This window comes from Solanum pennellii, chromosome 6 (assembly GCF_001406875.1).
Source record: "Solanum pennellii chromosome 6, SPENNV200".
Classification (NCBI taxonomy): Eukaryota; Viridiplantae; Streptophyta; class Magnoliopsida; order Solanales; family Solanaceae; genus Solanum; species Solanum pennellii.
Window position 1 is genome coordinate 58,129,288 of NC_028642.1, and position 20,234 is coordinate 58,149,521.

General features: G+C 32.1%; 2 protein-coding genes across 3 annotated transcripts; one reads left to right on the top strand and one right to left on the bottom strand.

The window, feature by feature from the left end:
• Positions 1 to 328: 328 nt before the first annotated feature.
• On the bottom strand, positions 329 to 5,526 carry LOC107023468 (U-box domain-containing protein 13-like). Of its 2 annotated transcripts, XM_015224170.2 has the most exons (5): positions 4,900 to 5,526; positions 3,287 to 3,450; positions 3,005 to 3,121; positions 2,459 to 2,908; positions 329 to 1,849 (listed from the first exon to the last, which is right to left on the bottom strand). In XM_015224170.2, the coding sequence occupies exons 2-5, from the start codon at positions 3,287 to 3,289 to the stop codon at positions 701 to 703; spliced, it is 1,719 nt and encodes a 572-aa protein (XP_015079656.1). In that variant the 5' UTR covers positions 3,290 to 3,450; positions 4,900 to 5,526; the 3' UTR covers positions 329 to 700. The 2 variants fall into 2 exon arrangements, with proteins under 2 accessions (XP_015079656.1, XP_015079655.1); XM_015224169.2 differs by lacking the exon at positions 3,287 to 3,450.
• A 10,425-nt stretch (positions 5,527 to 15,951) lies between these two features.
• LOC107021093 (putative E3 ubiquitin-protein ligase XBAT31) lies at positions 15,952 to 18,496 on the top strand. The gene is made up of 8 exons (XM_015221686.2): positions 15,952 to 16,245; positions 16,346 to 16,405; positions 16,618 to 16,689; positions 16,789 to 16,910; positions 17,008 to 17,148; positions 17,234 to 17,341; positions 17,474 to 17,732; positions 17,842 to 18,496. The coding sequence occupies exons 1-8, from the start codon at positions 16,066 to 16,068 to the stop codon at positions 18,241 to 18,243; spliced, it is 1,344 nt and encodes a 447-aa protein (XP_015077172.1). The 5' UTR covers positions 15,952 to 16,065; the 3' UTR covers positions 18,244 to 18,496.
• Positions 18,497 to 20,234: the final 1,738 nt, after the last annotated feature.

The following is a 20,234-nucleotide window of genomic DNA, read 5'->3' on the forward strand; positions in this document are numbered from 1 at the left end:
ATGTCGCTAAAGACTTTAGGGACATATAGAAAGAGTGACAATTGCTGCTAAAAATACATATTTAGGGACAATTAATGGTACTTCATTTTTGTTGTAGTGGTTCTGGCTCAAAACTGATTTCGAGAATTGTGAATTTTAACTGTTTCCAGTTGAATGTGGAACAGGTTCATAAAGCAAGCCAAGTAACAACCTGCTAAAGTGGATTTTCGATTATTGTGAACTTGAAAGCCGATGTATTTGCTGTGTTGCTTTCAGTCTTGACAATAAAAGAAAGAGAATACCAATAATTTCTTATAATTCTATCAAGAATTTGACTAATCAAAGAAAATAATGTAGAAAAGCATCTTCTTCTATAAAAACTGAGGAAGATTTTCACTAGTACATGTGTTGTAATGGTACACTTTGACATTCAATATTGTCAAATAAGTTCATGTTTTCACAGTTTTTTCCCTCAATATATCCTTGGGAGTGTACACCTCAACCCCAGAAAACAAATAAATGATGGAGGTATCAGGTGATCTTCCACCTTTCTCCCATTTTCTATAATTTATGCTATAACAAACCAAGAAAATTAAAGCCAAACATAATAGGAAAAATAAAAGCATACAGTACTCCAGGAGCAGCTTAACTGGATCAGCGAGGATTAATATAACTGATCCCACTTGCTTAGGATTGAGGCATAGTAGTAGTCGTTACTTATTCAGCATTCCAGGACATTTGTCGATGATGGTGGTGACTCTGAAAGCTGGTTATGAATCGGAGCCTCGGGTTCTGTCTGGGCCTGTTTTTGCTGCTCAGCATATCTATTTATTCGTTCAAGCAACTGGGTTGCCTTTCGTCTACCCCTTTCAGTACCATTTTGTACTAAATCCAGCAATGGTCCCATTATTCCTAGCTCCTGAACATCCACTAGATAATGTTGGTCCCCAGAGCAAAGGTGTACCAAAACTGCAGCTGCATTTTCTTTGTTTCTGGGAGAACCACTTGTGATCACATTAACCAAAACAGGAACTGCCCCTGCAGCTCCAATGGTTGTCTTTCCTTCTGGATGACTAGACAATATCGCTAAAATGGCAAGTGCTTCGTCGATCATACTACCTTGAGGTTCCGTAAGCAGCCCCATCAGAGTGACCACAACTCCAGCCCTTACTGCCTTGCCCTTGTTCCCTTGATAAATGCACAGATTGAAAAGTGCGGTAGCAGCGTCTTTCTTCCCTCTCTGGGTGCCATCACTTAATAATGTTACAAGTGGAGGTATTGCTCCAAAAGTACCAATTATGACCTTATTCTCATCTATAACTGAAAGGCTAAATAGCGCAGCCGCTGCATTTTCACGTGCTTCCATGCTCCCCTTCTTAAGCACATGGACGATACCAGGCACTGCCCCTGATGTTACAATGCTCCGTTTGTTATCCTCACAGATAGAAAGGTTAAGTAGTGCTGTAACAGCATGCTCTTGGATCCGAGAATCGGGTGTGGAAAGAAGGTCAACAAGCAGAGGAATAGCACCTGCTTCAGCTATTGCAACACGATTATCAGCATTGCGTTTAGCAAGCAGGCGGATTTCACCTGTGGCTGAGAGACGATCTTCAGGGCTGCCAGATGTGAGCTTTCTCAGGAGATTTTCTATCGTCGAGTGCTCAGCAGGCGTGCAGGCGGATGCTGATTTATTGGGTGAACTACCTGGTCGTTTGGGTGATTCAACTCCATTCATTTCACACCACTGTGCTATGAGGCTCCGCAACACATAGTTTGGTGTGATAACATTGCTAGTGAGGACTTGTTGTGTCTTGGGACAAGTGCTATGCCCTGCTTCCAGCCATTTCTCAATAGAAGAACGCTCATAAGTCTGCGGTGGAGGACACCATATATATTGTTAGCAAACTACGATATGGAAATCATAGCTACAGTACAAATTTAGCTTTCAAACACTCCACATCTTCCATGAACATGAGACCCATAAGGCATGTGCATCCTCAATATTTCAGTGGATACATTTTAACAAGCATAAATGCGACATAAATCATGCATCAAGATTTTGGCAGATTATTTAGTTTCTAAAGAAATAATCTCATAAATCAGTAAGGACCATATCAATTAAATGAATATGAATCGCCTATGTGTCTATATTTTTTCGCATATGAACTAGTCTTTTCACCCTAAAATAAAATATGAAAACAATGAATTACTTTCTTCCTTTTTCCTCTTTGCTCTATTTGGAAGTGATAACAAAAATTTCAAAGCACTTCACGGAGAAAAAGAAAAGGGAAACTAGACAATAGGGAATTTGCAACACTTGAATGAAATGATTTAAGGCCATGTTTAATTGACAGTCTGACTAACATCCATGCACGAACACGACAAGATGATAAGGCAAGATAGGAGGTAGCAAGAGAAATGGATAATGGTGCGACTCATTTTTAACCAAAAAAGCATGATAAAGATCCAAAAATGGTACCTGGCCGGATGAAACAATGACAGGATCTTTCATCAATTCCAGGGATATAGGACACCGAAAATCATCTGGTATAACTGGGGCCTTATGAGTTGTCTCGATAGATACTTGTCCGCTACAAGTTGAAGACTTCTCCCTCGAAGAAGAATCAATCACCGGAGTCTCAGTCAGCACAAAGCCCTTAATTTTCCTCAGTACAAGTGACATCTTCTCGATTCTCTCCTCTGGGTCTTCACCAGTAGCAGTGACCATATCATGCAAAGCACATGATTCTTGTGTGAGATCGTATAATCCAGTCAGCTGTAACTTCTTAACCAATTTCCTTAGGACAGCTGGATCTATAGTAGGATCATTACTCTGGCTGTAAAGGGACAATAGATCCTCACGGAGTTCAGCATCAGGTGTATCAGCCCTTCCTTTGGCTCTTTGGAACTGAGAAAGGACAAGCTCTACCTGGAAGTTGGAGCCACAGATGGAAAAGAAAAATTGCACATCAAGAGATGTATCCGTCGACAACATATGAAGACGTAATAAGGTGATGCTTTTTACCTGCTCTTTAACTTCATCAGATATGTCAAGCTCTTGATAATGAACTCCACCCAAAGCTTGTTCCAGCTGGGTTGTCACTTGGTGAAATTTATTCATTATCTGCTCCCTTTCTAAGACCTGCAAAGAAAAATTCCTAAATTGAACTTTACTCTGAAAGCCTGAATAATCCTGATGTTCCAGCGAAACATACAGTGTTCTACAAGGACTAAAGCTAATCATTCATAAGGTGTAAGAAATTATTTGCAGTTAAAATAGAAATCTGCCCTATGAGAGTCATTTTACCATGCAAATGCTTGAGTTAGTAGATGTCAAAGCAGCGCTTCAGGGAGAAGAAATGAGAAGTTCAGACGTCTTGATGACCTAAAAGCCATGGATCAGGCAGGCTATTAAAGGTTCACTTTAAGGTAGCAGATATAATAGCTTCCAAATCCATTAGAGTCCAGTCCCTAAAGAAAACAACTACTCCATAAATAGTTACAACAAAATTCCCCAATAGGGAGATACTAAGTACTAACCAAAGTAAACTAAAAATGGTTGAGACACCAGTAATGCTATATGAGTTATGAGAGTTAGTATTGCTGGGCCTCTTAACACCCAACTTGTCCTCAACATGAGCAGTAGTAGAAATACAGATATTAAGTAGATGGTATCATATAAGATTAGACAAGATCAGAATTAAATGATAGAAAGGGTACAAGTAGCACTCTACATCCTTAAAGGATAAATCGAAGAAGGTTACATGACATGGTTTGGTCAAGTCTCACAATCACCTACTAAAAATAAATAAAAAATTCCACGTAGTCCGGACACCACGGTTCATCACGTATTTAACCCAAAAGAGCACATAAAAGAAGCTTGTAATCCCTACATTGCAACTCTGATCAGCTTCTCTTAATAGCTTCCCTACCAAGATACTGCAACTAGTTTCCTTTCAACAAAGAATTTTACTTAAAATTATCCTAATAAAGAAAGTCCAACCCAGTTTGACATTCTGAAGAGGCAAGTAACGAATAGTAATTGGTATGAAGGACACCAAACGTTTCATAATAAGTGCATGGATTCTTCTCTCCTTTTTTTATTAGTTTGCAATTAATCTCCTTCACCGTCAGCTCCACACTCTTTGGGCAGTAGGAGAGGTAGATGAACCAGAAAAGTTCAATAAAGGTTCAGCTATATAGCAAGTAAAATTTCCGTCTATCATACTAAACATGCTAGGCTTGTTCATGTTGCTGTTATCCTCAGTAAAAACATAAAACTTAACCAGCAGCCGAAGTTATGAAATCATTGCCCAGGAAACAAGAGAGGACTGGTGGCGAAAAGGTAGTGACTTTCTCAAACTTAAGTATTGGGATCAGAAATAATAGCAGAGTCTACTAATAATGTGCAATGATCCAAGGACGGACATCCTAATAAAAAATTTGAAAACGTATCCTCATCCAGCAACTTAAGACTCTTGTTGACTGTCACCCTTTGTTACAAGATGAAGAATCTTGATGAGGATAGGATACTATTGCAGTACAATTTGGTGTAATTCATATAGAGGTTAATCAAGTAAATATATGATAACATTGATCACTGATCAGACAGATGTAATGATAGACCACTAGTCTCCACACCGCCCCTCAAAGCAATGATCTTGTTCCAAGAGCAAGATGAATTGTCCATTTCGTAATTTAAATAGCTAGGTTCTTAACTATTTATAAAGATATAGGGTCTTAATTTACCGGTACCTCCTACATACTGGATTTTAATTTACAGGTAACTGTGCAGTTTCAATCAATCGATCAACCCTGTATCAATTTCAAACTAATTAACACAAAATCTAAAATAATCTGAAGAATCAGATCATTAAACGTGGACATAATCAAGTGCAGATTCTGAAAACAAAAACTCACGAGATAAATCTTGCTTCCCTGGCTGCCGAATTTGAGCAATTCTTTGGTTGATTCAAGAGCTTCTTTCAATGAAACCAAAGCTATCATTGAGTTTTCAGGAACTGGTTCTTTGATATCCCGAATCTCTTCGAACATTGGAATCAATAATTTAAGCCTCCTACCTAGATTGCAATACTCTTTCTTCACCGAAGTTCTGTAATCCGAAATGGCTGCTATTTCGTTAACTACCTCAATCAGCTTCTGCACTAACGCTCCTCCTCCTTCTTCCATTTCCTTTCAAAGATCCAAAAAATTTAACAGAAAATTGAAACAGAACAACTTATAAATATGAGGTAACCTGAATAGCTCAGTTGTTAGTCGTCGACTCCATGAGAGAAAGGGAGATAGAAAATGGAGTAAGAATTAAGAGAGTATTGTTGTGGCGGCGGGACTTCAGGATGAGTTCTTTTGATATGGATTGGCTTAAATAATATGTTAATCAAGTTTACCGGCGGAGTATTTGCCGGTTAATTGTTACCGGCGGTGAACGGAAGTGTGGAGTAAGTGGATCTGTGAAGAAGAAAACAGGTTTATTGGTGGGTTTTTGAGTAACCGTTTACCTTGTCTCTATGAGTAAGTGGTTAAATAGATGATGAGATGTAAATTGTCGGGAAATCACATATCCTCCTTCTACAATAAAATAAAGGGAAAAGGGTCTTATATGCCTCAACTTTGTGCTGATATATCTTGTTATGAAAATGGCTTATATATGCCTTTATTTATAAATAAATGATTCACATATATTTTTTTTCTCTAACGGAAATAAAAAAAAGATTATTTTAATTTAATTTTTTATTATTTTTTCTACAATATATAATCACATATGAGTAAATTTAATTATCGTCAAACATATTTTTTTGACTTTTTTTTGTTTTGATGACTAATTTAAAATTATTATTTTGATAATTAAATTTATTTATATTTCACTAATATTCTTGTAAAACTTATTGTGGATGATCAAATTTTTTTCTTCGAATACAAAAATCAAATTACAATATAGGCAAAAAAAATAGTTTAAATTTTTTTTCTTTAAACAAAGGAATGAAAGAAAAAAACAAAATAAGAATAAGAAACTCAAATAATTATAATAAAAGAAGTCAAAAAATAATTTATGTATTAAAAAAATTAAAATATACCTTGAACTTTGATAGAAGAATCATATATACCCCTAAATAATTTTTTTAAAAAATAAAATTAATAAATATAAATTTAAAATTAATTTTTTAACTTCCGTTAAATGAAGGGTATATGTGAGACATTTTGTAACGGCAGGGATATATGTGAGCTGTTTGTATAACGGTAAGGGCATATATGAGCCACTTTCATAATGAGAGGTATATCCACTCCAAATGACAAAGTTAAAGGGTATATCAGATCCTTTTCCCTAAAATAGAATCATTAGTAAAAAATTTCTTCTATTTTATATTAATTTAATAATAAATATATTTCAAACTTCACCTAGTTTCACTCAACATTATCAGAATATTATCCGTTTTAGTTTATTTAACTTCACGTGGAGTTTATAAAATTTGAATTTTATGGTGTTATTAAAAAAATATGTTAAATGTTATTTAATACCTTTTTTAATAATATATGTTTATGCTTATGTGAGTTGAGCATTTTTTATTTTTATTAATTGTGAAAGAAAGTTGCACAAAAAGCAAAGTGGCTTTCACATGGTCATTTCCTCACTCATGTTTGTTACTTTTCCACGCTCTATAAAACTATTTTTGGATTTACCATAAGTTGCATTAATAAAAATAAATTATTTTTTCCATTTTGTAATAGTTATCTATTATATTTTCCCAAGATGTTTAATTTATTTATGGAAATAATGAAATAATATTATATTTGATTCTACTATACCTTTATAATATTTTTTTTATTATAATCAAAAAGTAATATAACAAAATGACATTTCTATTTATAATTTTTTAAAAACTATATAAAGTCAATAGTGAATAATTGGATAGTAAATTTTGTAGTAGTATTAATGGTATGAGTTGAGACCATTGGTTGCTCCCAAAAAGATACATTTATTTCCATCCAATAAAACAAATTTGTCTCTTTTTCCTTCCTAGGGTGAAACATACATTTGTCCAAGTCACCTAAATGATGAAGCCTTACAGAGCAAACAAACAAAGGGGACCAAAAAAAAAAAAAAGAATAAAATTGGTAAATACAGAAAAGGATAAAAAGAAATTCTCTTGGAATATTTGCTGAAAATTAAATAAACAGAGATAAAGGTTCTAGCTTAATCATTAGAAACATGGATTCCAATCTCATGAAATAAATTATTCCTTTTAAAAATAATAATTAAAGAAGTGAAGTCTCTTGCATCTTACAAAATAATTTTTTTAAAAAAGATATTTTCAAACCTCTTATAGTTAAAAATAAAAATCTCTTATAAAAAGAATATAAAATTTTAAAAATTGCAAGTAAAATCATTTACGAACAAAAATTATTATAATTTCACTTAAACTAGTAACATATTTATGTATGGGTAAACGGGTCCGCTTAATCATGATTAGTGTGACAAATTCCACCTAAATGACTGCTATAACGACAGCTTGAAAATATTATTTTAATTAAAAGTTAACCTGTTTATTCCTACCTTGTTAAAGTTTAGCCTAAGGTAGGGAAAAAGAGTATGAAATCATGTGAGCCTGTCTAAGCTAAGCCATAAAATAGCTTATTATTGAGCCAGGCTCTAACTATATAGTCACTTAGCTTCTTAAAACTATTTAAATCATCATCTAGACAATATATCGTAATAATATATCGAACTACTTTAATAAAATATTTTTTTCGAATTTAATGTTTTTCAGAAATAGTTTAAGTCATTGTGGGAAAGGGTAAAATGGGCATTAAGGAGGACAGCATGTTTTTGCTAGGATTTTTCGTCCATTAAACCAAGAGATTAGCATCGAGAATCTTGAAAGCATGTGCCTCATAATTGACCAACATATCTCATGACACATGAATCTGTCCAAACTTTAATTATTTGCATCGCAACTACTATATGAAACAGTGTCTGAAAATTAATGATTTAAGAGACATTGGTCAAACATATTATTACTATTCAAGTTAGTGAAATCAGAATTTTAAATTTTACTACTATTGAAAGAAAAAGGTAGTTAAAGAAAATTAAAGCACCAATGGATAATCAGCCAATACAAATAGATGACAAGTTTTCTAATCCCCTAATAAATATGAGAATTGACATTGAATCCAAATAAAGAAAGTAAAGGAGACACTTGGGCCCGTTTCGTCATAAATTTCTCAAATAATATTTCGGAAAAGATTTGACAAATAGTGATTATCTATACACTTTGCTATTATTTGGCAAATATTTTTGATAAATATCCCAAATTTTCAAATACTAATTTTTTAAGTATTTGGTTTAAATCTCATTATTTGGAATTTTTAAAAATTGAAAGTTTATCCCAAACTTTTATCTTTTACAAAAACACTCTCTATAGTTATTGTTTACGTTGTATTACATAATTTTTTACTTTAGTTCCAAAGTAGTGATGAAATATTCGATGAATGTGAAATAATAATATGATTATTGATGGAAATGATGAACAATCGGCTCAAGATAACAAAGTCATGTGTTTTTTCTACTTTACGATGTATGAAATGATGCTTATTGCACTCACTCCAAATTACCACATTGCTCTAGTAGTCATGGACACTATTTTTGTAATTGTTGTAACAAAAATCCAATTGACTTGGAATACAAACTTATAGTTAGTTTTGATATTTTTAAAACTTATGGGTATAAATTATATATTTTTTTAAAATGAAATACATTTTCCAAATACTATGACCAAACACATGGTGAAATTTCACCCAAATAATATTTGCCAAAAATATTTGAAAATCTATGATTAAATGCTAGCTTGAAATAATTATATCCTCTTAAACATGGGAGTGCAAGTGTGTCTTTATGGGAAATCATTGAATGGAGATATGCCCAGTCTGCAATTATGGACCAACAAATGCTTACTGTTTCCTAACAGTCTTGCCTTGATGCTTGTGGGGGCTGCCGTCTAACTTGAACCTTAGCTTCTTGCTACTTTCCTTTTAAATTAAAAAAAAGTTACGCCGTACATCTCAATCATTTCATTAAATACTAGTTATAATGTTTAACCTTATCAATTTAAAAACTAAAAAGAATGGCTACAACAACAATAACATAATCAACGCGTAATTCAGATACATAATGTGTGTGGTATCCGTAGTGAATTCAAAGATTAGGTCTAGATGAGTCTATTCATGTAGCTTCCTAGAAAATTAAATCATGAATGGATCGTTGGAAATGTTTTGCAGGACCACTGATGTCCCAAATCACGGGTCAAGATATGGATCTTCCCAATTCCCAGTCATGATCCCACAATAAGGATTCAGACTCTCAAACATCATATCATAATTAGAAGTTTTTAAACTTGTTATTCATGAATTCAAAGCTAGTTATTCGATTCATAGTTAAATATTTGATAAATTATTTAATATAAATATAAAAGATAAGCAAAAATTATTGAACCAATTGTTATCCTAATAAATTATCCCTAGTTAATATTGTAGTCCGCGATCCAAATGTTATAATAATACTCTTCATATTTATGATTAGGGATAAAAATGAAAATAAACAATTAATAATGTCTTAATTGTCTAAAATAACAAGTATTATGAATCATTTATTTTTAGTAAAAATGACATGTAAAATGAAATAGATAGTGTAGCCGTATAGTAATAGTCTCTAATGATCCGATTTTCGAATTGCCAGATGAATAATGCTATAGTGTCATGACATGATACAGAATTAATGCTATTGTGTGTCCAATGCATCTATTGTTGGTGAATTGTCTATCTTGGCATCAAAGACATTAAAATTTATACATCAGTTCCCATATTTATTGTTATATATCATTAATAAATCTTTAAATTAACAATCTCGATATTGGAATAGATCATAGAACTGTACATCAGTTATTTTAAGAAGTTTCCTAAAAGTTTCCTTGTCTATATATATGACTTTTTTTTGGTTCACATGTGGACTTGTTTTGTCAATACATATAGCGTAACGACTCAATTATGGTCTTGTGAAAATATACCCACCACAATAATTCAATCGACAAGCAATACAATTTTCAGTAGTTACTAGGAAATAGATGACATATTTTTTTACTAATTCGTTTTACTCATAAATAATGTTTCGATTATGTACCCCAACATATAGTCATAAACATAGTGTTTTAAATAAAATAATATTTTTTCGCAATTCTTATGGTATTTTTATTTTATAATATCTAATAAATTATGTTCGAACATGATTTTGAAGGAGCTAGTTTCGTAGAAAATTGTGAGTGGCCCACTAAAGGGAAACCGCGGCACATGGTCGACGTGTGAATCAATTCAACAAAAATGATCTATTATAGAGATTAAATCTTCATAATATATTCTTTGCCTTTTTGATCTTATGTCCTTATCGACTTGGTGCCTCATACTTCCTTTTAAGTCATTATCAAGGTTAACTTATATCCTTATTATTATTATTATTTCTTATGTTTTATTACAATTAAAATGATAATAGTAGTCTCTATTTTGAAGAATGAGCCTATTGACCAACTTCCCTCATTTTAAAACAAGTCTTCTTTGTGGACAGAAATGTTGATTAAGAGACCAAATTAACAAGAAAGCTACAAAACTTGCTTAAACTCAATTTTTTTGGTTAAAAGAATTTATTTTGCTTGTAGATAAAATCATATGTAAAATTATCTAATTAGGACATATTTCTATCATATTACAAAATTTTGTCATAATTTGAAATAATTACATTTTATCTAAATAACTAATAATTTCAACCGTATTTCAAATCATACATCTAGATACATGTTTTTTACGCTGAAAAGGGGAGAGAGGCGAGCGTGAACAGGAGGGAGACAAATGAGATTTGTTTATGTAACCCAAACACATGCGAATTACACTATATACAAGTATTTTATGTGATTAGCATATATTTGAGATACCAGATACGCAAGCGAGATAGGAGAGAGGGATGCGAGCGAGATTTGTCTATGTATCTCAGATACATGCGAATCCACTTGAATATTGTATATCTGGAACAAATTACACCTAACTTTTAACCTCATGTATTTCGAGATACATGTATCTGTATACATCAAAATCTAGTAAGATTCATAATATTGTAAACTAGCGTATATCTAAGTTATTAACTCCTAAATTAGTAGGATTTTTGCGTGTTATGAAATCTGAGCTATGTTTGGGCCTATGTTGAAGGTTAGACGAAATGATTTTGGTTGAATCCATTTAATATCTTACGTCCAAAACTGGAATTGGAACTGCTGAGTAGGCCCAGCCCAAACTGAACGAAATAGGCCTAGTCCAGAGTAATAAAAAGTTTTACATCGATAATAGTAAGGAAAAATAACTTAAATACACAACTATAAGTTTTATATTCTCTAATTTTCCCTTCTTTTTTTAAATATTACATAATTCCTTTTTTTTTTAATTTTAGTGTAAGTTTATAGATACATTACATTCTCTCTCCTATAATACACAATTACCTATTTTTAATGCCTATTTTTTCTCCATTAAAACACTCAACCTTTTAAATCAGTTTTTGAATTTTGAATTTTCTCCATTTAAACACTCAACCTTTTAAATCAGTTTTTTGATTTTGAATTATTAATTTTAATTAATTTTAAATAAAAGACCCAATTTTGAAATTTTGAATTTCAAAATTCAAAAAATTTGATATTTCAAAAATCAGGACAACTTCTTTTGGCTTCTCCCGTTTTGTTCTTACTCCATCAAGTTTCAATTCTGTTTTTTCCATAATCATCTTCCTTCTTCTTAACCCAGCATATTTTATTGGTTTCTTCTTTTTATTCTTAATCCATCATCGTCTTTTTCTTCTTAATCGGTAATCGTCTTAACCCAACATCTTTTTATTATTAATTCATCACCAGTTCGTCTTTTCTTCTCTTTTTTGTTTTTGTTAATTGTTTTATTACATCATAGTAATGGATCCGTTAATTAATAGAAGGATATATGATTCTGATGATGAAAATTGGAAAGAAAATAGGAAAAAGTCTTTGCATGATCCTATGAATCTTCAGAAGGATTCAAACAAAGACTCTGGCGAAACATCAAAATCAAAGGTTGTCAAAATACAACAAAAAAAGAAAAAAGAAGCAGCAAACATTGTTGTTAGGCCTACATTGTCTCGGGTTAGTATTTTGGTACTTAAAACTGTTGTTAAAATTAGTAAAAATTTTAAGGAATCAAGTGTGCTTACTGATACATTTGAATAAGTGTGTATAGTGTTTTAGATGGTGAATTGATACATGAATTTGTTGTGTATCATAATATTTTATATGTATCATGAAGTTTTGAAAATTGTTATAATGTATCATTCAATAAGTTTAGTAAATGCGTCATCAACTGTGCTTGATGATACATATAGAATCAGTGTGTACAGTGTTTAGTCAATGCACTGATACATGTAGTAGATATGTATCACATGTTTTGCGTGTAGTATGAATTTCTGAAAACTGATATCATGTATCAGTAAGGTATTAGTTGATGTACTGATACATGTTTTGAAAATTGTTATAATGTATCATTCACTAAATTTAATAAATGCGTCATCCACTGTACTTGATGATACATATAGAATCATCAAGTATATTGTTTAGTCGATGTTTCTGATACATGTATTAGATATGTATCACATGTTATAATGTTTTAGTTGATTCACTGATACATGTACGTTGTCGTTTGTCACTGTATTTGCAGGATGAAGTTAAGACCAAATGAGTAACGCCAAGTGGGGAGATGACAATGATTTTTGTTTCCAAGATTCTTTTATTTTATGTAGTTAGGACTTAGGAATAGGAGAGATCCAATGACAAGAGGAGCATGAGTGAAAAATAATCATGTTTTTTTTTTAGTTTTGTTACTTTTTGTTTTTAATTGCAGTAGCAGTTTCCCAGATTATGAAAAAAGTAATACAATATAACAAGAGCAGAAACTAACGAGTAAATATGCATTTATATATATTGTCCTCTTCTTTTTGCTCTTTCAATTAGTTCAAACCTTTTCCTCAACTTATGGCTTACTATGACAAATACTTGTATTCTGGGTAGACCAATACACACAAGAAAATAAAAATTGATGTGCGCCACCTACAAAGCAAAAAATTTACAGTAACAGGAGGCTGCCTGCCTGCTGCTGGGTTGTTAGCGTCGTACCTTAAAGAAAAAAAATCGAGATTTCGTAGAGCAAAATTAAATTTCGAATAATTTTTCACTGTCGAGTTGTACAACTGATTTTTTTTGGGACTAACCTTGCTTAAGAAGCTTGCAATGAGGACCCACATCTGTGTTTCCACTGACGACTAAATTTCTTTCCGCCATGATTGTTCATAAAAAATGTTTTCAAAATAGATGATATAATTTTGATTTTCAAAATTTGAAATCAATATCCAATTACGTGCTGATTTTATGGTGATTAATGATCTGTTACCTTAAATTAAGCTGTTTTAGTAACAACATTAATTGTACCATTTTTTCCCCATTTTTTTCTCAACAGTTTAAACTTACCATGTATCATTTACTATGTATCACTACAGTCTATAGTATCACGGAACAACAAATTTAAGGGATTTTTTGTAAATACTAAAATTGTCGGGACAGAATGTAATTATTAAATTACACTATGGGATTCCTTAAATTTTTACTAATAGTAATAGGAATATTCTTTCTTGATTTTAGATTTTTTCAATAAATAATTAAAGAGATAGCATCATTTCCAGTGGTATATACTCTCTGATTTCTTACTATAATATATTTGTGCACCTAGAGGTAACCTTTTCTTGCTTAAGTGAGTTAAAAAAGATTATTGATTTGATTAATTAATTAATTAATTAATTTGTTAAATATGTCATAACTTCATTCACAATTTTTTTTATAAAATTTTAGTCCAATGTCTTTGGATTATCTCGTTTACATAGTATGTATACATTATTTAAATAGTACTGTATATTTTATATTGTGTATATATATATATATAATATACATTTCTATACACATCATAGTGGTTAGACTTAGACTTAGACTTAAACACAGGGATTGGTGAAAAGAGGAAATAATATATATTTGATTTAACCTACTCATTATATCTTAATCACATGACCAAATCAAAAGCGTGTTTGTAATTTATAATTACATAAATTTGATTTAATATTAGGTACAACCGTTACAAGTAAATATAATGTAACGTATCTTCGTTGTTTCTTCCTAAGCATGAACTTTGCTTTGTGTACATAGGACTTAGGAGGACTTTTATTGAATGTTAGCCTGTGAAATTATTGAATTATTATTTATTAATAGTTTAATTTGAATGTTTGTTAGCTTGTGAAATTGTTGAATTATTATTTACTAATCGTTTTCTTCCTTCATGTGAATATTCATGATTCATTATATATTCCCACGCTTTTTGTTTGACCAAATAAAATAAATCAATGCTAGCTGCTTCATACCTTTTATTTCTATAAAAAAAAATCTGAGACCTCAACAGAAATAATTTACACCGACACGTTGGGTTTAGAGTATTATTTTTTGTGTCGGATAAAATACAAAAAGAAAGGATAATTTATTATTTTATTATTATAAATGAGTTAAGTCCAACGATGATAAAGTAAAACTAATTTAAGGTTTTCCAGATTGCCATGAGATAAAGGTATGTAGTTTTTTGCGTTTAAGACGATATTTAGAAGAAGAAAAGGTAATGCTTTGTGGCGATTGATTTTTCGTATAGTAATTTAGCTGTAGTTAGTATCTCATAAAGATATTTTAAATTTATTGTTGATTTGAATATTTTCTATTAAAAAATTATTTTTAATATAATTAAGTAAATATCAAGTAAGTTATTTTGTCACAACTAATAGACAAGAACCACATTACTTACTGTATGTCCATAATCAACACCCTTTATTCAATATTTTTGGGTACCGTAAATTATCCTTTGTTGCGTGAAAATTAAAAATTGAGATGGCTTCAAGCATTTTTTACACTGATGTTATAAACTTTGACAAAAACAACATACAGCTACGAAGTGTGCTTATGGTGGAGAATCAAGAGCTCACTATATACGTAAAAATTTAGATAATTAATCAATTAAATTATTAATGGAGAGATTTTTTTTGAACAATAGAAAAAAAATTTATCCCTTTACTGTAAAATTATGATGTAAAAAGTAATACTTTTTGCTACTGTAATCATGCTCTGTAAAATTAACAAATAAAGATAATTCTTTTCGTCAATTTTGGAAAAATAACTAAAATCTTCCTTACTAAATATTGTTGAAGTTAACTAGATCTATGACATTTCAATTTGGTCTATTTTGACAATTCACTAGCCTAATTTCACACATGATCATTAAATTTTAATTATGAATCATAATAACAGAATCAAAAAATTGTTTCTTTGTCACATTAAATGATAACTAACTCATTCATGAATTCTTTTAAATATACTCTCTTTCGTTTACTTTTATCACTTCATTATACTATTAGCTCGAATTATAAATAAATCTGAAAAATCCTGGTTACTTTACTTTGATCGTAGAGAAATCAGTAAAAGAGTGTGACAACTGCTTATCTTCAATTCCATATATATCACACACATTAAATTATAATTTATATTAAAATTTAATTAAATTCAAATTTCATGTTAAAAAATTTATTAGGGAGTAAAATAGAATTTTCTCCTAACTCGAAATGTCATAGATATTTGCTGTTATAGTAGTTTTATTTGGAATCTAACCTGCCCGAAAAATATCTGATTTCTGCCCGTTTTCTTCTCCCTTCACTCTTTAAGCTGCCCGTTCTTCCCCGCCGTCGCATTTCGGGCAGCCCAAACTTCAATATTCACACATCCCATCTCTCCTTTTCTCTTCTTAAACTCCATAAATATGACTCTCTCAATTCCCAATTCTCCCACCACCACCAGAAACCGTCACCACCGCCGTCCACGGTGGTGAAAAGGAGCTTCCTCATCGCCGCCGCCGCAGCAGAATAAAGTTCAGATTTTTAATATGGGTCAGGGGTTCAGTTGTGGAACAAGTGATGAACACGGATTGTTTACTGCTGTTCAGTGTGGTGATTTGGAGACTGTAAAAGCTCTGTTTGAGAGAAACCCAAGTCTTGTTCATCATTCTACAGTTTATGATCGACAGTCTGCTTTACATATTGCTGCTGCCAATGGCCAAATTGAGGTGTGTTGCTTGAAAATGGGCTGTTTTCTTGAAGAAAAATAAGTAGTATCTCTGATTTTTTGGGGTTTTTCTTTTTGTTAAAGCTTTTGTGTTCTTTCAGGTTGTTTCTATGCTTTTAGACATGTCTGTCAAGCCTGATTTATTGAATCGGTATAAGCAGGTATTATTATTACGTTTTCTCCTGTCAGTTGCTCTGTTTTCTCCAATCGACTAAAATCAAAAGAGTTTGAACTATCATTTTCGTAAATTTGTAAATTCCTATGGAATTGATCGTTTCTTCTTGCGGTGTTCTGATTTGTGATTGTGTTGAGCAGCTGTTAAGTATTATTTTTTTTTTTAATTTCCCCTGATTTTTGCTGTTTATTTCTTTAGACTCCACTGATGCTAGCAGCAATGCACGGGAAGATCTCTTGTGTGCAAAAGCTTATTGAAGCCGGGGCCAATGTATGTAATACTAAACACTTAGCTTAAAAGAGAATCTATGAACTGCTAATTTTTATTATCTGCAAAATTTATTGGTCTAATTATGAAATATATAATCAGATTTTGATGTTTGATTCATTGAATGGGAGAACATGCTTGCACTATGCGGCCTATTATGGGCACTCTGATTGTCTCAAAACAATTCTTTTTGCTGCTCGGACATCACACATTGCGTCTTCTTGGTATATCTCTTTAAGAGTTTCACTTCTTTTTTTCTTTCTATGATGTGGATATATTATCGAATTGTTCTAAGTCATTGTGTTGGAATTAAACTTTTAGGGGATATGCCCGGTTTGTGAACGTTAATGATGGTAAAGGAGCAACACCTTTGCACTTAGCAGCTCGTCAAAGACGGGCTGATTGTGTTCATATTTTACTAGACAATGGTGCTCTTGCTTGTGCTTCTACCGATGGATATGGGTAATTATCGCGTCCAAGACTTTTCCTTTTCATTATTTGTGGGTTTCAAAGTAATTTATACTTGTACTAATTTGCACAAAAACAGTTTCCCAGGTAGTACACCACTTCATTTGGCTGCAAGAGCTGGTTCTCTTGATTGTATCCGTGAATTGTTAGCATGGGGAGCAGAGCGATTACAAAGAGATGATTTGGGGTACTGTTTTTTCCCCTCTTTTTAACTTGCCAGGTTTTGTAGAGGAAAGTATAGTCATGAAACTGAATGTATTCCACAATCTTTTCGTTTTCTTATCTATCTAATATATGCAATGTGGTGGTTGTGGTGCAGGAGAATACCATACACAATTGCTTTAAGATACAAACATGGTGCATGTGCAGCGTTGCTGAATCCTTCATCTGCAGAGCCTCTTGTCTGGCCATCGCCATTGAAATTCATCAGTGAGCTGAATGAAGAGGCAAAACATTTGCTAGAATGTGCACTGATGGAGGCTAACAAGGAGAGGGAAAAGAACATCCTGAAAGGAACAACTTATTCGCCACCATCGCCAACCAATTCCGATAATGGGATGGATGACAACATCTCTGAGGTAATTACCGTTCTAAAAGATGACAATGACTCTTTGACAAGCTGCTACAACTAGTTTTACCTTAAAAGCAATTGCAGAGTCTCATATCATCTACAATTACCTAATGCAGGTCAATGAAACAGAAATTTGTTGTATATGCTTCGATCAAGTATGCACGATTCAGGTCCAGGACTGCGGGCACCAGATGTGTGCACATTGTGTACTGGCGTTATGCTGTCATAAAAAGCCTAATCCTACTACTACCAGTCCTATTGCACCTGTGTGCCCATTCTGTCGAAGCAACATTGTTCAATTAGATGTTATCAAGCTGGAAAAGGACGATGGAACTAGCCACGATATTGTTTCCCCCTCAAAGCTTAGGAAGTCTAGGCGATCAAGAAACTTCAGCGAGGGGAGTAGCAGTTTTAAGGGCTTATCTGCAGTAAGCTCTTTCGGAAGAATGGTTGGTCGGGGCTCTGGTAGAATTGCTGCTGAAAACGAATACATTGATAAGCCAATAATCCTTGACTAATAGCAGAATTTTGCATCAAGACTTCTAATTAGCATGATTTTTTAAGAGCATCCTAAATGGTACATATCGATAAATCTCTATCCAATCTTCTTGATAGGGAGTAAGCAAAATCAAATGGATTTTAGCGGTTGGATTGATATGTATTATATTGTTACCACATTTTTTTACAGTTGAAATAGAAGGAATTCTTTGACAGTTGCCTCATTTTTTGTTCTGTTTTGTCCTGGCTGATGAAAATTCAACATTCTCTCGATGTGTAATGTCATATGAACAATCCATAATACAAATATGAAAGTCTAATAATGTGTGAATGAAAATGACATTTCTTGCCAGTGATGATCAATTGAAAGTTAGTGAAGTGTAATAAAACCTTTGTTAAAGAAGGGCATCTATTTGCATGACTTCTTTTAGTGTCGAGAACAAATCGTGTGTGATGTATGGATAAGACATAAGTTCAAATCTTTGTTGTTGAAAAAAAAAAACTGTAGTCTGAGAAGGATAGAGGAACGAGTCCATGTATCTATCGAGTTTCCACTTTCCAATTACGCGTAGTTAGTTGGAGAAAATTTTTGTCACTATCTTTATTTTTTAAAGGAAAAAAAGAATCAGACGCAAGTAATGGATCGATTAAAGGTGGTGGAGTAGGTGGCTTTTTGTTGTTATGTGTTGGAGAAATTAACCCATTCTTGAAAGGAAAGGTATTGGAGTGGACTTTTTCCTAGTTTCACATGCAACAACTTGTCCACGAGAACAATGGTCCATGCAACATTCCCATATCGGGTTTATTTAAATTTAGTATTTTAAACGTTGAATATAAATTTATTTATAAAACTTTAAGAAATAGCAATAACTATGTACTCATAGTTTTAAAATGCAATGAGTTTAATAATAAAATCTTGAAAATTGAACTCATAAAATTTAAATCTCAACCAGAATAGGAACGAGTTAGTGCTCATACATCATTTTCGTATTAAGGGAGGGTCAAAGGGATAAGTGCCTATAGAAAAGGTCTCTTTCTATTCTTAGAGCCATTGACTTATCAGAAGAGCAAATTGTCAAATACGAGTGCCACCTTCCCCCTTGATTGAGAGTGCCACCTTCTTCCTTTCTTCTTCTTTTTCATTTAGATTTTATTCGAGTCTATTATAAAATATTTCTTCTGCACAAAGATAGAGATAAGATTTGTGTGTATTTTATTTTTTTAAGCTACAAATCTTATATATGAAATTACACTGGATAAAATATTTCTTCTGCATAAAGATAGAGATAAAATTTGTGTGTATTTTACTTTTTTTAAGCTACAAACCTTATATATGAAATTACACTGGATATTTATATTGTCGACGAGGCTAAAATGTAAATCTATTCTTTTTGAATAGCGATGATGCTAATTTTTGCTTCTTTGATAATTTTATTCCTTTTTTTGGGTATCAGTTGATAAGGGGTTCCACCTGTAGGAATATTTATGGGTGGACTTATTTTATAATTCTTTATAATTTTGTTTCTTTTTAGAAATAGTTATTTCGTTTTTTTAGACATAAGAGATTTGAAAATACCAAAACTAAAAATTTTTGCAGAACTTTTTTTTTTCTGTTCGAATTGTAACAGGTTCATTCAATACAAGAAAATATGAAATTAGTTATGAAATTTTTTGAAAATTCCTTGTAATTCGTTGCTAAGAGGGATTAGTATGAGATTTTAATTGTTTAGCTACAAAATTTTATCACTCGCCCTTTTCTTATTTTCTAGTAGTGATTTAACCATTCCATCTATGTAGCTTGGATTTCATTTTTAAAAATCCAAGTTTTGGACCTCGTGTTTAATCGGTATAGTATAAATTAAATTCAAGCTATATAGAATTTCAAAGTTTAAATTGTGTCTATATTAAGTTCCCTTTGAATTGCACATATTTTGTTCACAATCCTCCAGTTCACCATTTCATTGGGCTTCATGTTGGGCTATGACCCTGCCTGCCTTAACTGTTGTAGCCA

Excerpts from the sequence above, each read along its gene's own strand:
- LOC107021093 (XM_015221686.2), top strand. The coding sequence starts at position 16,066 with ATGGGTCAGGGGTTCAGTTGTGGAACAAGTGATGAACACGGATTGTTT. Across the intron at positions 16,690-16,788 it reads TTATTGAAGCCGGGGCCAAT|ATTTTGATGTTTGATTCATT; the intron begins GTATGTAATACT and ends ATATATAATCAG. Across the intron at positions 17,149-17,233 it reads GCTTCTACCGATGGATATGG|TTTCCCAGGTAGTACACCAC; the intron begins GTAATTATCGCG and ends GCACAAAAACAG.
- LOC107023468 (XM_015224169.2), bottom strand. The coding sequence starts at position 5,169 with ATGGAAGAAGGAGGAGGAGCGTTAGTGCAGAAGCTGATTGAGGTAGTT. Across the intron at positions 3,122-4,899 it reads AGGGAAGCAAGATTTATCTC|GTCTTAGAAAGGGAGCAGAT; the intron begins GTGAGTTTTTGT and ends TTTTCTTTGCAG. Across the intron at positions 1,850-2,458 it reads TCATTGTTTCATCCGGCCAG|ACTTATGAGCGTTCTTCTAT; the intron begins GTACCATTTTTG and ends CCTCCACCGCAG.